The following is a 20,659-nucleotide window of genomic DNA, read 5'->3' as shown; positions in this document are numbered from 1 at the left end:
GGCTCCCGAGTTGGGTGTGTCAACTTATTCGAAACAAGGTCCGGCCATGGCCTGAGAGGCCGGACCGGCTGCTACGGCCTTGAATGCTATCATAATCGATGAGTATCAACAAGTAATTCGTTGGGGCAAACATACGATAGGCAATGGTGGAGTCAGGACTGACAACTAATTTAAATTATTACTTACTTTTAAACTCTGAATAGTACTAGCACCCGTATATCCGTAGTAAGGCTGGGTTGATTGCTGTCCTACATTGTAGTGGAGCTCACGATTCCTGCAGACCTACAACTATACTTACAAGGCTACATGGTAGGCACTTGAGTGACATGACTGACTCCCGACTCACGATTGCGATCCGGAGTACACCAGGAGCCCGCCGAACTAACTTCCCGCTCGACAAACCTGCAAGAAAGCACCATGCACTCCCTGCATGCTCAGTGCAGATGAGAGTATTTCGGGGACCCCTCGTCAGTTGATCTTTTGCAGACTAATGAAAGTTAGACATCACTACGAGTGTAGGGATTCAAAGCGATAGATAAAGTGACTCGTGATGCTCTGTATTCATGGTACAATGTACTATTAGTCACTATTAGCAGATCTTGCATTTTATGTTTGCGTGGCTCGCGCAATCGGCATGGCCACCCCAGTGTGGGTTCGAATGATCAGTTGCATACCGGTATTGAATAGATAGTTTGTATGGTGCTTGTTTTTCGAGTTAGTTGTAGTCTTTGCTTTTGCTTTTCTCATTGTTGCACAAAATGGCTGCCAGAAGCTATTCACAGCACTGTCACCTTCAACTTTTCAAGCCGAACTGTGTTCGCGCGAGGGACAGCGAACCTTTTACATTATTATTATTTAAAAGAAAGGTTTGCTCCCCACACCGGAGCTCGCGCTATTCCGCCGACTTTACTTGACACTTGACTGACTCACGACTGCCATCCAGAGCACACGAGAAGTCCATCGAACCTTCGACTCGGCAAACCTGCAAGAAAGCACCACTCCCCGCTCAATACACAGTGTTTCGGGGAATTCACCCCTCATCAGTTGAGCTTGAGTAGGCTGAGGAAGATTGTGCCTGAAGAGCACCACTTATATAGTGCTCTCCAGGCACAAACATCACCAGGGATACAAACTAACAGAGACGCTCCGCTTCCAGTGCGACAAACACCTCGTGAACACCAGATAGTAGCGTGAGTCAGTGTCGCTCCTGGACGTGTCGTGAGTCGTGAGTCAGTCAAGTGTCAAGTAAAGTCGGCGGAATAGCGCGAGCTCCGGTGTGGGGAGCAAATCATCGCCGAAGTCGCAACCACTACTTCGTATTATTATTATTATTATTATTATTATTATTATTATTATTATTATTATTATTATTATTATTATTATTATTATTATCTTTATTAGAGGGATGATCCAGAGGCAGGCAGCCTATCGAGGGGTTCTCCACTTGTGCGATATTGAGTAGGTACATGATTGTACGAACCTAGCCCTAGGCTAGCTAGGCCTAGGAGTAGGAGTCGGGCAGTAGACCTACGTGCAGTACAGAGAAGTAGGAGCAGCGACAGGAAGCGTGAGCTCCACAAAGGAGGAACCAAGAAACTGCGTGAAGTGACAGTGAGCTAGTGACGACGACGACGACACATGCGCTTCCTATTTTTGTCACAATTTTTGTTTTGTTTTGTCATCCATGGCCATGATCCATGCTGCAGTCAGCTCCTCGGTTGGAAACATAACGTTCCAAACTAGAATGAGTCTTTACTATAAACCCAGTTATACGACTATCTACAATCTGTCTACTACTAGTAATGTATGTCTGCGCTGCACATTCTTGCAACTCAGATTAGCTCCGCGGCTGAGAAAAAAAGCAGCGTGGGTTCTTACGTTGTAGTCACATCGATATCGGTACATTTTCGGAGGTAAGGAGGCCTCAGCGTGAGTCTGGCATGGGGTCATTTGTATGTTTCCCCGTTCTTCACTCTAATCTTGTCTTGTCTATCCTGCAGTGCAACACAATCATGTTCTTTGTTGTGGATAAATAACTACCGGTATACTTACTTTGTGTCTCTCAGTCTCAGTCTCAGACTCATACTATTATGACTCATAGCGGTTTTCCAGTGATCCGCAAATCTCGTGCGGACACACCATACAACCTGTTACAATGCAATCTTTCGTTGCACATCGATGACACGAGAGAGTCGCGAACGTAACGTAAACCCGTCAATGGTAGTCTGAGCAAAACGCTGCAAAGGCAAGAGAGATCGAGAAGAAAAGGTATTCTCGATCTCGACAGTCGAACAGACGGCAACACTCAGCCTTCACTAGGCTTCTGTCAAGTAAGTTGCTTTTTTTTTAGTTTGCGGTGGACAGCAACCGATATAGTGGATTATGACATGGGGAATCCAGAGGGTCTCGAGGCTCTAATCAACGACAAAACCATGGCTCAGTCTCTTGGCTGCCGGCCTCGGCAGCTGATGTTGGCTGTGGCGTTGCTCCTGCTTTCCCAGTGGAGTGGTTTAGCGGAGTCACAATCTGAGGACATTATCTCAACGACCGTTGTCAATACAGTCAACGGACCAGTTCTGGGAGAGATTATTCGCATCTCAGCGCCCGACATTCCTCCAACACTGGTAGGTCTACTAGTACAGTGTACATATCCCTGAACTACTTTCCATCACCTTTCATTGATTGAACACGTACGCAGAGATTCAATGTTGCTGATATAATTTTATTGTGATGAATGTCAACTACTCCACTAGTCTCTAGATATGACAAGATGCCAAGCTGCAAGAGAGGCAAGAGCAAAAAAAATTCACGATCATGATGAATGAACCCTCAAAACGGGCTTGGTAGATGTACACCAAAACTGCAAAAGTCACAAACTACAGCTCTGCCTCTGACCAGAGAAATCCGACCTCATGGATAATGTGGTGTCACGTTCAAGGGTGCGGCACGGTATGTGTTGCTAGGGCTGCGTAGCCCCCCCCCCCCCCCCCCCGCTATTATGGTTCATGAGGTTGGATTTCTCAGGACTGTGGAACGTACATTGTCATGTGCATTCGCGATTGTAGGCGTTTAAATTTTAGTTTGAAATTTGTACCCTCCTGCGGAGCCCACGCTGCTTTGGCAGTGGCGGAGGCTCGCTTGCCGACGTAACCGTCGGAGATCATCATGAACAATGGACTGACTAATTATTCACTTGTCCTGTCTTTCTAAATAACATGTTGTTGCACATGTTTAAAAAAAATTGTGTACAACCCCGAAAAAACCCAAAAAAACCGTACATTGTACATAAAGTAGAATGTTGAACACCTAGTTGCAAGACAGAGCTCATGATGACAGTTTTCTATTTTATAGGTCCTAGTGCCCTTCTAGTCAATGTACAATGTCATGTATGTAGGTGTATGTGTTGGAAGGTGCATTCCCACATGGGATTTCATGGCTACTATTATGTGCCGATAGCCTAGTGCAATCAATAGAGAGAAGTGAGAATGATGGAGGTGATGATGACATGTATTCTGTTTCTCCCTGGTGTGTTTTACCTTTAGTTTTCCTTGAGCAGTGTTTCTGCTAAGTATTTTCCCTTTTCCCTTTTCACTTCCCTTTCGTCTCATCCACCCTTCCAGGAAACTCCCCGGATAAGTATCCATTTACTTTTGGAGAATCCCTCAAATAAAAGCCTGAATGAAAAATGAACCAAGCATGGGAATGACACAGTCAGTCAGTCAGTCAGCAAACAGTGCACACATTCCCTGTAGGTATCCTCCCACTGTCTTAGTGATGTTGGTGAACACCGTCATGGTCCCAGTCACTGTACTGTCTGTAGTGTGAGATGTGCAGTGATTCATGATGCAGGACCAGCGGTAGCAGTTTTTGATTGGTCCGGCCATACCCTACCCTACCGGCCTTTCGTACTCTGTGTATGATATCGAGGGAATACACATGACCACCCTCAGCAGTGAACACACTTTGGTGGCTAAAACGTTGGTCCGGTCATGGCCTGACCAACCGCACTGGTTCAGCTGGGCCTGTGATGGTGACCATGGTGACCTGAACAACAAGCATTGCCGCGGGTATGCATGCACGGCTGCATACTCTGCTCAGTTATGCATGTTTGGGTGGACTGCAGGTCTACCAGCATGCGCCCATACATAATTAACCTGTGCTTGTCATTCTACATGTACCGGTACTAGTACTTGAGTGAATCCCTAAGTTACTGTGGCTGTACTGGCTATGCCACAGTAGCATGTCTGACTAGTCATGGATACCTTCCATCAAGTCAGAATTTTGTTTTTGTTTGAAGTTTTATTTTACATCGCAAACCAAACGGGCATTAATGCCCAATATTATGATGGCGATAGAATAAAAAGTGTGGCCCGATAAAGCTGCACTTGAGAAAATGAGAAAACAGTCAATAGGAAGTATTTGTACCGGTAATTACAAGTCAAGTTCGAACGCAGTAACAATCAGAGAGAAATAGGAAGATGAGGACCTATGCCAGAGGGAGGTGCTATTCGGCCATATTAACCGTAGAAAAACACTTTCAGCAATTCACACCAAGAACCAGTTCCCAAGAGTTCAACCAGGATACATCGGGCATGCACTCAGTGACTGTAATGCTGCTAATAGAATATGCTGAGGAACTGTCACGGTACTCCCCTGAAACTAACACTTGATGCGTTCTGTTTTGCAACAGCTCAAGAGATTCAGGGGAATTCCCTTTGCGGCTCCTCCGCTGGGAGAGTTGCGCTTTGCACCGCCTCAGCCACCTCAGAAGTGGAGTACAGTTCGTGAGACCACACAGTACGGACCGAGCTGCATACAAAATGTTCAAGCTCAGAGAATCCCTGGTAAGAAGCAACCTCTAGCAATAAACACTGAGAAGCCATTTGAACGTCATGGTTATGATTTCTGCTGTTGGTGCAATGAAAAACTGGAGTGTATCATCTGTCAGTATATCATAGTTCAATTTTGTTTCAGTATCCTTTTGTACAATGACGATTCCTGATAAGCGTTGTACAAAAACTTGTTTGAATCCTTATCATCTGTGTTATTGTTTTGTGAAATCACTAAATGTATCGCCTCACTTTCACAGCTCCACTGCATGGTTATGGTCATAGTGTAGAGTCTACATGTCTGCCTCCCCCACCCCAAGTCGACTGCTTAACTTGCTAATGTTGAGGGCTACAAATCACCCATGTCCTTGCTGCATGTGTTTTTAGAGTGCATAAAGAATGGCCCTCTAGGCTCTATTATAGTAATTATGTCCTGCATCGGTGTCCTGCTTGCTTTTTCTCCTCGATAGGTGAAATAAGTGAGGACTGTCTGACTCTGAACGTGTATGCACCAGTTTCCGACGTAAGCATTTGTGTCTGCATGCTCAGCAAATGCTGACAGATGGTCTGAACTCGGGTAGTACTGATTTTCTTGCCTCGGAAATTTGGTAATACATGACCTCTGATTTGTCAGTTTGAGCACCCTCGACTACTGTGTGCTCGGATCAAGTCCTGCCTACCACTAATGTCCAGTCTCATGGCCAAAGTATCGCGGCACACGTGCACAGTTGCCACGATACCATCCTTTACTCATATACAGGCATGCATGCACCATGGTGTATCGAGACCGATGAGACCAGCAACATAACTTGGGACAGGCTGCCGATTTTGAAACTATGCCTCATTCCAAAATGATTCCACTTAGTGCATCGTCTAGGTTTCCCGTATTCTTTTTTTGGAATTTCTCTGTTTGTATGCCATACGTCTTCATGCAGTCTTTGACGGAAACCTTCCCAGTAATGGTATGGATCTACGGTGGATCTTACCGCGATGGTAGCAGTGTTCTCCATGACGGATCACCTTTGGCAGCTCTTGGCAAAGTAGTGGTTGTCACCCTGAACTATCGCATCGGCGCTCTGGGCTTCACCTCGTCCACCATTCAAGATGAGGTCGGTGGTAACATGGGATTCATGGATCAGCAGCTGGCACTGCACTGGGTCAATCAGAACATCGAGGCATTCAGCGGGGACATTGACCGGGTCACCGTATTTGGTGAGTCGGCCGGTGGCAGCTCTGTCGGTCTGCACATGATCAGTCCGAAAAGCCAGTCGCTCTTTCACCGGGCTATAATGGAGAGTGGCTCCATTCTCTCAGGATGGTGCGTGCAGCGCCAAGCTGACCTGACACTGTCCACACAGGCGCTTGCGCAGGGCTTGCAATGTCTGACACCGTTACTCCACATTGATCTGAAATGTATGAGGAGCAAAACAGCGGAGCAGATTCTCGCCGCTCAGAATGTTGTCTACGACTATTGGCGCAAAACTGGCCGTCAGTTTCCCTACACGCCGGTGATTGACGGGAATATCATTCCAATGGCGCCCGATGCAGCACTGTCCTCGGGGAACTTCATGCCTCTGGAGGTTCTATCCGGTGTCAACCAGAATGAGTGGGGTCTGTTTGTTTCACACATGAGTGTTCCAGCCATCAACAGCAGTGAATACGACATCTCCTTGACCAGGTTTACAAACTTAGGCTACTGGGGATTTCCCCCAGCTGATTTGACCGAGGCAATCCATGACGTTGTCAACTTTGAATACACCAACTGGGAAGATCCCAATTCCGGCGAGGCTCGTCTGCAGTCTGTGATGACTGCTGGAAATGACTTCAACTTTGTCTGTCCTCTGCAACAACAGGCTGACCAATGGTCCAAGGCCCGGGTTGCAGCACTTGGTGCTAAGCTGTATATGTATCAGTTCTCTCACAAAGACGATGCATTCCCGGAGTGGGTTGGTGTGCCGCATACGGCCGAGGTGAGAACTATTGGATGTTATGAGCTTATGAGCTGCTTGGTATTTCTGGTACAGTCGACCTACCCTTATAACGATATTTTCGTCTGACCAAGAAATATTGTTATAAGGGTAATATTGTTATATGGGGTAACTGGTTCATTTCATACACATACGTCATAATGCATGAATTTAGTTCTTTTTTACACTCTTCATAGCGTCAAAAGCGTATATACATGCACATTACGTACACAGCAAGGTGCCCACTGGTGCCCCCATTGCATGTCGTCATGTCCCAGCGACTTATCAAGACTTAGTGAAGCTTGCCCTACTACCTTGACAGTGGACGACTCTACATATCCCCTGCTGGATATTGTTATAAAATGGAAAATGTTGACTGGTCAGCCCATTTTATATTGTTATAGGGGTAATATCGTTATAGCAATATTGTTATAAGGGTAAGGCGTTGTATACAAAAGTCAATGGAGTGATTTGGTTTGGCATAAAAGTATCGTTATAGGGGTTATCGTTATAAGGGTAGGTCGACTGTACATGTGGATCCATGTGCAAGGGCGTCGGAACCGCACCGGCCGGTGGCCGCCTCACTTTTTCGGCCGTTTTTTTTTTTTTTTTGTATTTCTGGTACATGTGGATCCATGTGGTAGGAAGTGCACTGTCGACAGGAGGAGGCTACTACTTCATGGAAGTTTCGAGTATACACCATTTACCTGTTTATGCTTCTATAATAGGACTTGTCAATATTCATAAGTTTGAGCAGTTGAAAGGAGAAAAAGTCAACTAACTTATGAATAATTTCAGCCAGCGGAGTAAATGGGCCTCAACCAGCGAAAACAGCCCTTAGGGTCAAATTTTTCAAAATTCCTTTTTGGTTAGAAATTTGTTGAAACACATCTACTGAAGGACCTCAGCCAAGAAAAAGTTCAATATTCCGATTCAAAACGGGTGTATACACCAATATACAAGATGTACTCCAAATTGGTGCAATGTATGTATACGATGTATGTGTACAATAAATATTCAGCATTTTTAGGTGGGTAGGCAGCTTGAATACCTTTGAAATAGCGCAGTAAGCAGCTAGAATGACAAAGAATAGCGGAAGAGTGCGGAGACATGATCGACTTATTTGCAGCTGCATCCTGCGTGGAGTCGTTCCGCAATGTCTTCCATTTCTTCCTGCGCAGCTGACGACACGACGTCGCTGCCGTCACTAGCCCCAGACTCAGAATTTATCTCAGGTGATGACTCCTCATCTTCCGACTCTGACGAGTCATCGACCACCTTGAGCCGCAACGCAGCAGGAGATGACGGCTGCGATTCCGCCTCGCTGTCGACATCGATGTCGGAACCAAAGAACGTCTCATCCTCACTCTGAACTTCAGCGGCTACTTCAGCATCCACTCCCCACCAGGCTCGAGCTAGCTGTACACAATGACTGCCGCGTGTGCTCTGCGAACAGCTCTGGCGTCCGCAGCCATCGCAACAAGATCAAGGAACACTCGAGTCGCCACTCGACACCACTTCAACTAACTTCAAATAAATTCAAGCAAGGAGATCAAGAAGAACTCGTCGCGCTGTTCGCAGCGCGATCAAAAAATCGTTGAACGTCACAAATCGACATTTTTCTTGAAAAAATTACGAAACCTCTAAGGGTCGTTTTCGCTGATTGCGGCTCAAATGTTGAATCCTTTCACTAAGGAAGTTTCCAAGAGAATGTGTAGCAAATGGCTGCACGCTCTCATTAGCCGATGATAGTTGGCCCCATGCTCAAATTGAGAAACACGTTTCAATCAGTTGTATGTATTTCAATAGTCACGGACTGTTAATTGAGTAGATAACTTTGTCCACATTCCTATGTGTGAAGTATACACACGCGTGAGAAAAAGGTTATGTGTGCATGAGCGGGTAGAAGGATGACACACTCTACATGCATGGAGTTCCGCCAGGTGTCAAGCAAGATGGAGACATTATCTAGAGTGACAGAGTCCTCCCCGTCTCCCTTTAACCACCTCGTTGTCTCTCTTTCGTTTTGATAGATTCCTTACGTGTTCGGTGAAGTGTTGATGAAGGATGTTATGCCAAGGCCACTCGCAGAATCAGCAGGTGAAGACTATTACCATGTAACAGAAGCAGATCGCAATGTCAGCCTAGCCGTGATCAGTATTTGGTCTGCTTTTGCATATACTGGGTAAGTGCATTTCAATGATTCACTCGATGATGTGCATTTCGAAATAGTGCTAGCGACTTTGGCGATACTTTCACTCAGTTGAAGTATAGGAAAGTTAATTGGTCCCCACACTAGAGCTCGTGCTATTTTGCCAACTTGACTTGACACTTGACTGACTCACGACTGCCACCCAAACGCACTAAAGGTAATAATGTGATGCATTTCCTGGAACTCCTACCTGCATGCATCATCTGGTTTAACCAGCTGTTACTTTGAACTAATGTTAAAGGGGAAGCATACCATAAAATCAAATTTTCACCAGTTGTAGTCTTCGGGGTGCTGAGTCGAATGGTCTTGGTCCGAGGAAGGCGAGACGCTCCCTTCCTCCTTTATTCCCAATCGAACTCACGCACTTCCACCGAAACTGGGTGACTGCGCCCTACTAGATGGGGATTTGGATGCAAAAAGTCATTAAAAGCGCCATTTTGTTCTTAGAAAAGCACGGATGACTGCGATTGGTCCATATGTTGTGGTCTTTTGGAGGCTGAGTCGACTGGCTTTGGTCCGAAAAGGTTGCGATGCAGCGTTCGGCCCTTATTCCCAATCGAACACGGTTGAGTAAGCGGTCACGAGCTCGTGCGTACGCCAGTCGCCTGGTCACCGTGCCTGCAGGCGACAACTTTCATACCAAGGTTCAACTAAAAGGTTCAAAGGTTCAACTCGAGTGACAGGAACGCGCTCAAACAGGCTGTAAGTTGTAGCCTGCGGGCACGGTGACCAGGTGACTGGTGTACGCATGAGCACGTGACCGCTTAGGGACCATCGCAAAAGTTCGCAGAAGCCCCCGAAACGAAGACCGTGAGTTTCGGGCCTGACCCCCCTCCCTCCCCCCTCAAACGAAACGACAGTCACAATATGGGCTTCATTTTTTCACTTGGATGCTCACACATAATAATATTATTATAATACAGTCAAATCTGTCGTAAGCGACCGCCCCTTGGTGCAAGAAAAAGCGGTCGCTTACGGCAGATGGTCTCTTACGGCAGATGTATGGTAAATCCGGCATACCAGGTATATGCTTCCATGTACTCAAATCGACGAGAATAATGTGATTTTTAATATCATTTTATTGGATATTCAACGACGACCATACCCGTATAGTACGCGTATGCAACACGGCAGTAGATCGACACTGCCTGGACTTGAGAGCTACAGCACAGCCTCAGTACAGGCCAGGCGCCAGTCGATCGCACTTGCAAGACAGCGCATTTTCACACTTTGCAGTTGACAGCGCACTGGCAAGTACAGTTTCGCACCTTACTGAACCTGGGTCGCGGTCGCTTACAGCAGATTTGAATGCAGCCACCGTGCATGAAATCGCGGTCGCTGGTCGCGCACAGCAGATGGTCGCTCTGGACGGATCAGTTTGTATGTGAAACCGTCGGCGCACGGAAAATCGGTCGCTAACGGTAGATGGTCGCCTACAGCAGAGGTCGCTAACAGCAGATTTGACTGTATACTACACAAGCATTGTTGTATCAGTGTGTAACAATGTACAGCACTTTATAAATGCAACGATGATATCACCTTGCAGTGGGTGATCTAAGAACGAGAACAGCTAGAGCTATGCAGTTGTATTCTTTGAGCATTACAATAAACGTTGATTGGTGTATATTGCTTTCACATTCAAGCGATCTACGCCGGCTGTGATGGCATGCTAATCCTACAGCTCCTATAATTATGTCGTCAATACTTTTTTGAATTGAAGCCCGGTTTGCGATTTTCGCACCGACTCCCTCCCCCCCCCCCCCCCCCCAAACGTATGCTCTTCGTTTCAGGGGCTTCTGCGAACTTTTGCGATGGTCCCTTACTCAACTGTGTTCCATTGGGAATAAGGGCCGAACGCTGCATCGCAGCCTTTTCGGACCAAAACCAGTCGACTCAGCGCCCAAAAGACTACAACATATGGACCAATCATGGTCATCCGTGCTTTTATAAGAACGAAATGGTGCTTTTAGTGACATTTTGCATACAAATCCCCATCTAGTAGGGCGCAGTCACCCAGTTTCGGTGGAAATGCGCGAGGTCGATTGGGAATAAAGGAGGAAGGGGGCGTCTCAGCTTCCTCAGACCAAGACCATTCGACTCAGCACCCCGAAGACTACAACTGGTGAAAATTTGATTTTAGGGTATACTTCCCCTTTAAAAGCATTATCTGTTGTAGGCTGGGCTGGTGCCATTTTAGCCTTCGTAACCGTCACAGGCTCTGGTCAAACTACACCAGAAATTTGGTTGGCATCTGTAGTGTGAGAGTTTGTGTGGCTACCTTAAACTAAGAGCTAGAATCCTGGGGAAATGTCAGGGAAAGTGAGCACCCAACTGTCCTGGATCAATCCTTGGTAATCAGCTACCTGCATATTGAAGCACATACTCCATTTTTGTTGCGTGTATGTGTGTATATTGTAAAAGTGTTGTGTGTATTTTTACTGCTCTGATAATTCTTTCCATCGCTATTTTCAAAGTGACCCAGGCAATGGATTGATTGAAACCGGCGCCAACTTCACAACCTGGCCAGTGTTCAACTCCACGACACGTCCCTACGTTGACATCAGCATCAACCCAAGCCAGGGCACCTTCTTGCACAATGAGAAATGTCAGATGCTGGCGAGGCTGATACCCAAAATTGTCAGGCGTTGTCGCACCGAGTCAACAACAACCCCGGCCACTCATTCTACCCATCTTCACAAAAAGAAAAGGAAATACTTCCGTCGCACACCTCCGTTTGGTCCAAGGCCCATGGGATACAGCTAAATATACACTAGTAGGCATTTTAGCCATTTTATTCTGTTGCTCACCCCTTTATCTATTTTTATTACAAGTAATCTATCAGGCAGGCATAGGGGGATGGTCTAAGACCATGATTGAGAAACAGAGGGTACCAGGTTCAAGTCCTGTTTGGAAGCGGAAGGAATTTTCCAGCCGTGCTGGGACCCACAGTGAATTGGGAACTCGTGGCCTGGCACGAGGGTAACATGAATGCAGCTAATGGGATTTCGGCCTTTGACCACTTGGTGGCGGTTCTGATCTACTCACCTCCCACCGTTTAAGCGCTGCATCTGCGCCTTTGATCCTAGAGGGTGGTGGCGTTCCCACGGCGGATGCGGTAAACTCGGCTTCCAGCCGAGTCTCATGCGAACCGTGAATTTATTTTATTTATTTAATCTAGTTTCACCAACATAGCCAGGATAATTTCGTTGAGACATTGAAATTGAAAGCTCCTTCAAACACCAGGTTTTCTCCTGCAAAGTTTATCACAGAGGTAGGTGCTCATTAACTATCATTTTTATATACATGTATTTCTAAATGCGAGTAGTCACCTTGTACCACGTTGCCTTAAATGCAATTGGTATGATGATGTGCACTTGAAGTAGTTCCAAGGAAGCTGTACTCAGTCTAGAAAACGTTGGACCCGGGGACTATAGCACCATGCATGTAGATCATGCCTACTATCAAGAGTACAATACATACATGACCAGTGGTTATGTACACTCTTGCCACTATCTGTCATAACTTCATAGAGGGACTTTTTCTTTCATGTTAGGAACAGTACCACACTACAAGAAAGTGATTGTGGAAACTTCTGGGACACGAAGTGCCTTTACTAGCACACCAACTCAATATCCTTGCTTTGGATCATGTAACAGACCTCTGCATACTGCTCTCCCTCTCTCCTCCCCTCCCCCTCCAGTTTTGTACCCTGGTATCGCACTTTCTGACTACTTAGTACATACTTATCTTGCTACACAGTAGTACAGTCGTGGATAGTTGCTTCATAACTCGTTTTTCCATGTGATTGCTTCTACATGTATTTTAATGGTATTTGCTGGCTCAGTACCCGAGATAAAAGTACCTGTTGCATAAACCAAGGCTTGCTCTGCTGTTCATATTAATTAATTAAATTTCATTGTACACTTTGGTCACTGACTCATTGTATGCTACTCTATTCCAATCACCTGATTTCTCACAGAGTCACACTGCAAGAGTGGTGTGCTTATTGCTATACGTACACCTAGGATAGTGACGATCACCAAGAGTCCACAACCAGTTAAAATACCGTATAGTTATGTATTTACTGTCATACGATTGTGGCAGGTTATACAATGACAGTAGACTCTAGGTGGTTCACGTAGTAGATCTTCTACCTGCCATTGGTCACAAAGGTGATAGCCATGCATGCGAAAACTGAAAGGCCTCAGCAGACTTGTATTGGCCAATGCTGGCAACCCGAACTGCAGGGCTGCTCAATGAAATCCGCGATTGCATGAATCAAGCTTGCGCCCTATCCCTGCACCAGTTCACCATCCCAGTGTTCACAGGCCTAGGGCTACACAGCGCTGCCCGGTGTGACAAACACTCGTCTGATCGGATTTCACTGAGCAGTAGCGCACAAAGCAGTGTATCCACACGTCCACAGAAGCATTGTTGTGGTTAAGGTTAGTTCATTTGATGCACAGAAATTGATGACCTACCGATACATGAGGCTAACGCTATCAACATATCCAACAGTAATAGCGATACCAGATCATCCCATAATATAAATCTACTTCAATTATATGTTCCGTGATAAGTATAGAAAGACAATGCCAATAGTTCAGGCTCATTCTCAGTTTAAAACTACTTCAAAGCACAGAAAGTTATAAAATATAGAGTGGTGAATATAGATTATATGAAGTACACCTGTAAGTGTCTGTATGTTTCGTTCGCGGGTTACTATGATAGGATGGCGAGGAACGGTAGCAAGAAATTGTTCTCTGCAGTTTCAGGCGAGAGAGTTCTAGTTTGAAGTAGAATTTGAAGAATTGGAGATCTACAAAGAAGCCTTTCGGAGAGGGAGAGGGTGACGTGTCACCTGACAGAGTTTAGAGTGGCCATCATGGAAATGGAATTAGTCACAACACGCTGCTGTAAGAGACAGGCCAGGCATTAGGATGGATGCTTGCTATCTTCCTGGTGGTGAAAAGAGAGGCTTCCCTTACCTCTTACCTGCGTCCTTGTCCAAAGGCATAGGAACTGGCTCCAAATTGCCTGGCTGGACAAATGATGGGTTGAAATTGCCGACAGCTGCCAACCTACTTGCCAGATTGGCAGCACTGTCAGTGGAAGAATCGTCGTCTGAGTCAGAATTGCTGCTGGAGTCGTCTTCTGAGGCAGAGTCAACGCTGGCAGCCGAAACACTGTCGAGAGAAGAGTCACTGTCACTTCGGACTTTCAAGGATTTGCCATCAACCAGCACCATCCCCGCGAAGAGGCCAACGAAGGCCACCAATACCACGAACTTCATCTTTCTTGCTTCTCTGCACACGACCACGAGTAAGAATTCCTTTGATAGGCGCACTTGGGATTTGATCTTGCTAAATGTGTTCTTCGAATCCTTTTTATATCAGTGAAGCTCTGTCGGTGCGTGCTGAGGCTCGCTGCCGAGGAAGAGCTTCGAGCGGTGAATGCTGATAGCACGCTGCTGAGGAGGAGCTCTGCCCTTCGAAGATTATCTCCAGTATCACAATGTCATGTCTTTGTCATGGTGCTCCCTGCCCAATCTCTGCTTACTTGCGGCCGCTGCTTTAGTTATCCCTTCGTGTTCAGCCTTGGGAAGGTGTCGTGTGACATGGTCACTATATCAGGCCAATATCTAGAGCTGATGACATGGACGAACATTCCTTCGGGCCATTAATTATTAAGCAGGTTTGGCCTATCGACGCCGCCTGACGGATCCATAGACAGGCGCTATGGCTATCGTGCAGGATTTTGCCTCCGTGCGTTCTGTTATCTGACACGGTCGGTAAGGCTTTCGCCAACGTTTCCTAGCAGCCTAGCCCGCCAGCATAGGCGAAATGGACACCAGTCCGACGGTTGGCCACGGCACGTCACCAGTTCACACTGAGATACCGAGAGCTGTGTGAACACGGCATCATCACGCATCGTATGTGTGTGACGTTCTCATGTCTGCTGCAATCATAGGAGTAGAAACATTGAGCGTGGATAGTTGGGACCAGTCGAAGTTCCGGCATAAACCTTGCTAGGGTTCCGATTGCTTGCGACAATCTCTGGAAGGCGAAGTTACACTGGTTTGGCACACCGATTCGTCATCTATATATACTGCATGTACATGTACATGACGTTCTGATGCAAAGTATTATTATTATTATTATTAGACACAATCTCATAGCATGTGACAAGCATAGCTAATGCAGGGACAGAATCCCCGGAGACAAGGGCGTTGAGCCAGCCACGGCAATAGTAAGCTAGGAAAACAAAGCAAATATGAATTAGAGCAGAAAATGAATGGAAAATTACAAAGAAAAACGATTAACGGAAGTGAGCACTATCAAAATTCGTGCATCACCCAGGTATTCGAGAATGTTCTTCGATGATAATTATTGCGTCTAGTTCAGTTGTGATAGTAGATCTTTAAACTGACCAATAGAAGAACAAGTTTTCAGACCGTATGGTAATGATAACCAATGAGAGTAGCCGGAAAACAAAGGGGACTTTAGATACTGGGCTGACTTAACAAGAGGCAGGATGAGCGCGTTACGGGTTGAGCTTGTCGAAAACCAATTGTACTTCATCATGTGTGAAGGGGTTTTATGAAGAAATATTTTATGAACCAGTGTACAGAGATGGTGCTTATGACGAACGGAGAGAGGAGAAGTGTGTGCAAGTCGATAAAGGGCATCCGAAGGAAAACATCGATCCTTGTTGTAAAGAATTTTAAGTATAAATCTATGGTGGACTTCTAATTGGTTCAGAGTTGTGTCAGAAAGGCCACACCAAGCGGTATCGCAATAGTCGAATATAGGGAGAATATAGCACTGATAAAATAATAGTTTACACTGGATGGGCAAATGAGTGCAATGTGGTTGTAGTACCCCTAATGCTGAACTGGTTCGCTTGCATACACAGTTGACATGTGCAGCCCAAGAGAGTTTGCAGTCAAACATCACACCGAGATGTTTGTGCTGAGTAACAACACGGATAGGCATAGTCGAGTCAGGGAAGTATAATGGTTGATCAGGAGGGGATGAAGAAATATACATGGCTTCTGTCTTGTCTAAATTGGGCTGGAGTTTCCACGTTTGCATCCACATGACAGTGCTGTTGATGCGATGCTGCATGGTAAGGAGTAATTGTGCAGGGGAGGAATCAGAACAGATAAGGCCAGTGTCATCCGCATACAAACTAACATCGGGGACAACTGAAGGTAGGTCATTAACGTAAAGCAAGAATAACAAAGGACCCAGAATGGAACCTTGGGGCACTCCAGACGTTACAGGGAGGGGATCAGACAAGAAATAAGACAAGCGAACAGCCTGAGAACGAGCAGACAGATACGAGGATATCCAACGCAAGGCAGCATCCTCCACCCGGAAGGTGACCTCCAACTTGGCAAGTAAGCCACGATGCCAAACGGTGTCGAATGCCTTAGCCAAGTCGAAAAACACCATTCCCACATGCTCCCCACAGTTCCTCTTTGTCGCTATGTCTTGGACAAGTCGAGTCACCTGGTATTGAGTTGAGTCACCACGGCAGAATCCCGACTGAGCTGGTGAGAGAGCCGGAGCGATGTGCAGGTAGAGGGAATCGAACACAATACGCTCACAAAGTTTGGAAACTGTGCGCAGCAGAGAGATGGGGCGGTAGTTTGCCGGGCAAGCACGGGAGCCTTTATTCTTGTAAAGCGGTGTCACGATGGCGGATTTCCAATCCTGTGGGAATGTACCAGTTCGAAATGACATATTAAAAATAATGGCGAGAGGATAGGCTATTGATGGTGCAAGAGACTGCAGCACTTCATTCGGGATCCCATCTGAGCCGGGAGACTTTCCACATTTCAGGCGCTTCAGATATTTCCGAACTTGAAACGTAGTGACAGTGATTGTACGGAACGGAACAGATATGAAAGGCGACTGGGACAAAGGGGGAATGCGCCACGAAGGATCATCAGGTAGCCCAAATGAGGTGAACTGAGTGTTCAGAACATCACCTATGCTCTTGGGGGACGTGGCGACCGTACCGTCGGATGCTATCATCGTTTGGGGTATGACACGGCCGGTATGACAAGTACGTGCACAAGAACGACGTAATGGGCAAACGATTAGCAAGTGGTTTATCAATCAGTCTGATGGGGATGAGAAAATAAGAATAAGGCCAAACTAAAGAAGGTGTGTGGTTCGACTAACATGGACATTTTTTTTACGGGCGGGCGGGCGGATTTTTTTTTTTTAATATATTTTTTAGTACATGTAAATACACTGTATACGCGTATCGAGTAGACTCTACTACCAGCACAAGGCAGCAGTCGTACCACTCACTGCACTGCACTGCAGTACAACTAAGTACAAGTCAAGTCCAAAAGGAGCCGCCTGCGTCCGCAGACTCACGCCGCACAGCACGTAGACGTGGACGTGTTCAGTCCACGTACGTCAGTCACACGACAGCCCGCCGAAAAAAAGTTACGGTCGGGCTGAAATTGTACGGTCGGTCGGGTGAGTCGAACCACACACCTTCTTTAGTTTGGCCTAATGTATTCTGCTGGCTTTGTGACGGTGAGACACGTACCTATAGGCTATACCTGCGTGCAGCATTGCTCACGATTTCCTGTCAACGCCTGTATCCATGATCCAGGGCTATCGTAAGCGTTTTACTTCTACTTCTAGAGTGGGCCAGACGACAGTAACCATGATAGACAATGCCGTCAATCAACCCCATGATCCAGTTGCTACATGTACATCTAATACCTGCAGCTACGTAGCAATTATCACACATGTACGTTTATGGACTTGCCTTTTAGGAGAGCGTGGAAGGTTGATACTAGTAGTAGTGAAGAAGGAAGGAAGAACGTGAAGTACAAGCGGATTGTGACCTGTTTTGACCGGTGCTGTGTGGTTTGCAACGGAGTTATGAAGATATTTGGTCTGCATGTACATGTCATGTTTTGGATGACATCCAGAATCTCTCTGTATAAAATTATCACTTAAACAGTGTGCGTAGAATCAATCCATGCAATAAGGAATGTGGGAACGGCAATGGAGATAAAGTCCAGAGGTTAGCTATGGGTAACGCGTGTCGCCTCCGCAGGCTTCTGGAACGGCGCCGATCGCAAAGTGCCAAGCGTGTACCTGCAAACAATGTTCCAGGTTTGGTAGAGCTGTCATTGTGGTGCGTCCTAATGCGTGCAAGAATTTTAAGTAGCATTCCAGCATGGAGAGTGACGGGAGACTTCCAGAAAAAACGAAGAAATGTGCTCATCCCGCTGTTTTCCTCCATGCATGGCAACCTTGAATCATTGACTCAACTAACTAGTTACTTAGTCGGCCTCGTGTCTGTCTGTCTGTAATGCGAACTCAAGACATACCATGGCGATAGTCACGTACAGGGTCAAAAAGGAGCGACATGTGTTCCCACGTCATCGTAGGCAACGGTATATTCCGTGTGAATTGTAAGCTACCATCCTCTAACACAACCACGGTGTGGAAGCAGCAATTCAATTGTTGTAGTTGCTGTAAGCTATCCTTCTTGCATTACACTAGTGTGCGGGAGTAGGTTGTGTCTTCTGACTTCACTCTTCAGTACCAAACAAAATGAGTCCGTGAGTCTGCAAGACGCTTCTCCGTAGACATTCGGTGGAGTTGTGGAAACTTACTTGGGCGGGTGATTCCTCACCTTCGCTACCTGTGTCAGAGGTCGCAGGTTACGCTTTACATCATTCTGTAGCCATTTTTCCCACTTCTGTTTGCATAGGGAATTGGTGTTATCACTTTGTTGATTTTGCAAGCGGTGTATTGGAAGAGATCGTCGCATTTGGCCGAAGTTCTAGAGTACATGTACATTATCATGTACTAGTACAGTACACAGGGTACACAGGGTACACAGGGTACACAGGGTCAGCTTGGGTCAGGGTCGGAAAGCGCACGACAAGTAATACAGTAGTTGCCAGACCTCTTTGTTGTATTCATACCTGCAATTCGCGGTGGCCTTGCCTTGCATTTACACGTACATGTACAGTTATTAAACTACTAAAGAAGTGGCGTCGCTTTTCTACTGGGACTACACTCTACAGTAACTGTTGTAGTTGTAGTGACTCGTGGTGAGTATGGCCTTGGGAGTGTTGGCAACTAACTAATGGTATATCCCGGTATGCTGCTTGTATGCGACGTCGTGCATTGTAGGCCTGTGCAGGAGGAACCACATGCGTAGTTTCCACGGGTTGGCACTGTTCTGACCATACTGCGGGGGGAGGGGTCTGGGTCCTGTACTTTCCGAGAAGATGTACGCATAGTTGCATACCTCCCGTCCATGCTCGTTTGAGCTAGGTTTTAAAACGCCCGGCCCTCGGATCGTGCTCGGCACAATTAATTATTCACAAGGCTTTGCTGTTAGTGCTTTCGGGTTTAGTCTTTTGCGGCAAACTTCGAATCGTTGGCAGCCAGACACGGTCACGTCGGCAACGTGCTGGTTTTCACTGTGAGGTTGGTGATACGGATAGCGGTGCAGTGCGATAGTCTTATCGCTGAATCAGTGTCACCACATCCACGGCCACATGCACAGTTAGGTTGGTGATGCTTCGGTCAGTGTCAGAGCTATCTATTCTTCAGTCAATTCATTGAAAACTGGCACCCTGACTTTTTGGTGTCTCCCACATAATCATTATAGTTGTAGAATAATAATACTGTATGGTGAAAACAACAGGTCATGTACATCCTGCATTGTATGTGAACCTTAACCCTGCACGCGTTGCCGCTACTGTGTGCTCTACTACATGTTCAGAATATACTTCAAGTAGTGACCATGACACACACACACGCACGTACTAGTACGCACGCGCGCACGCACGCACGCACGCACACACACACACACACACACACACACACACGCATAATACAATACAATCTACAATTGTAAGCGCGCGTGTATATTTAAAAAATTATTGAAGAAGAAGGCCTATGGCCGACACAGCTACATTGTACATTGTAGCTGTCCGAAGATGAGTAACGTTTTGAATATACATATACATGTACTAGACGCATGCACTGATTTTTGCTTCTCCGACAAGTATCATGGTCTATGATGTACATGTACATTGTACAAGTATGGCCATTTCTTCTACCTAGTTGACCTATTAGCACCTGATATTGAGTTGTGAGCTTGCAGTGCCGAGGGAAATAGCATACCGGTGTGTGCTCACATTCCTCCTCTAGTACAAGCAAGACTAGGTAAGGCCTGGGATTATGTGGGTTATATCTCGTCAGTATAATAATTATTATCTTGTTAGTGCCAGTTTTCTAATACCTTCATACCATTACCGGCCTGTACTGTGTAGGCAGTCAGCCGAAACCGAATATTAAAGCCATAAAGGTGAAGCGACTTGTTTATCGTCGATGACCACTTGACACCTAACACTAACAGGCAGAATCTCCCTTTTCAAAAAGTTTTTACATGATGTGATGGTCCGATAGTGCGAAACCTGTATCGCACGCCAACGTTAACCTAGTACATGTACATGTACCTGCAACCATTTTACTTTGACAGCTTGGAAAACACACAAGCCCCGTTACCAAGCTTTTAATATACTGGAATTAATTAATATTATTGCTCTGCGTATAGCGTAGAAAGTGCCCGTGTCTCGTCACTGCGCGCCA

At 46.2% G+C, this 20,659-nt stretch overlaps 1 protein-coding gene across 2 annotated transcripts; it reads left to right on the top strand.

Moving 5' to 3' along the window:
• Positions 1-1,766: 1,766 nt before the first annotated feature.
• On the top strand, positions 1,767-12,703 carry LOC135814440 (cholinesterase 2-like). 2 transcript variants are annotated; one of them, XM_065327562.1, is made up of 6 exons: positions 1,767-2,624; positions 4,691-4,844; positions 5,300-5,352; positions 5,765-6,799; positions 8,830-8,981; positions 11,483-12,703. In XM_065327562.1, the coding sequence occupies exons 1-6, from the start codon at positions 2,388-2,390 to the stop codon at positions 11,769-11,771; spliced, it is 1,920 nt and encodes a 639-aa protein (XP_065183634.1). In that variant the 5' UTR covers positions 1,767-2,387; the 3' UTR covers positions 11,772-12,703. The 2 variants fall into 2 exon arrangements, with proteins under 2 accessions (XP_065183634.1, XP_065183635.1); XM_065327563.1 differs by lacking the exons at positions 8,830-8,981; positions 11,483-12,703 and adding an exon at positions 7,441-8,474.
• The last annotated feature ends 7,956 nt before the right edge of the window (positions 12,704-20,659 follow it).

This window comes from Sycon ciliatum, chromosome 4 (genome assembly GCF_964019385.1).
Source record: "Sycon ciliatum chromosome 4, ocSycCili1.1, whole genome shotgun sequence".
Lineage (NCBI taxonomy): Eukaryota > Metazoa > Porifera > Calcarea > Leucosolenida > Sycettidae > Sycon > Sycon ciliatum.
Note: the sequence above shows the minus strand (reverse complement) of the source record. Positions and strands in the feature narration are given on the sequence as shown.

Bases quoted from the DNA above. Each gene is read 5' to 3' on its own strand.
- LOC135814440 (XM_065327562.1), top strand. From the start codon at position 2,388: ATGGGGAATCCAGAGGGTCTCGAGGCTCTAATCAACGACAAAACCATG. The intron at 4,845-5,299 runs GTAAGAAGCAAC...TCTCCTCGATAG, and splicing joins TCAAGCTCAGAGAATCCCTG to GTGAAATAAGTGAGGACTGT. The intron at 6,800-8,829 runs GTGAGAACTATT...TCGTTTTGATAG, and splicing joins GTGTGCCGCATACGGCCGAG to ATTCCTTACGTGTTCGGTGA.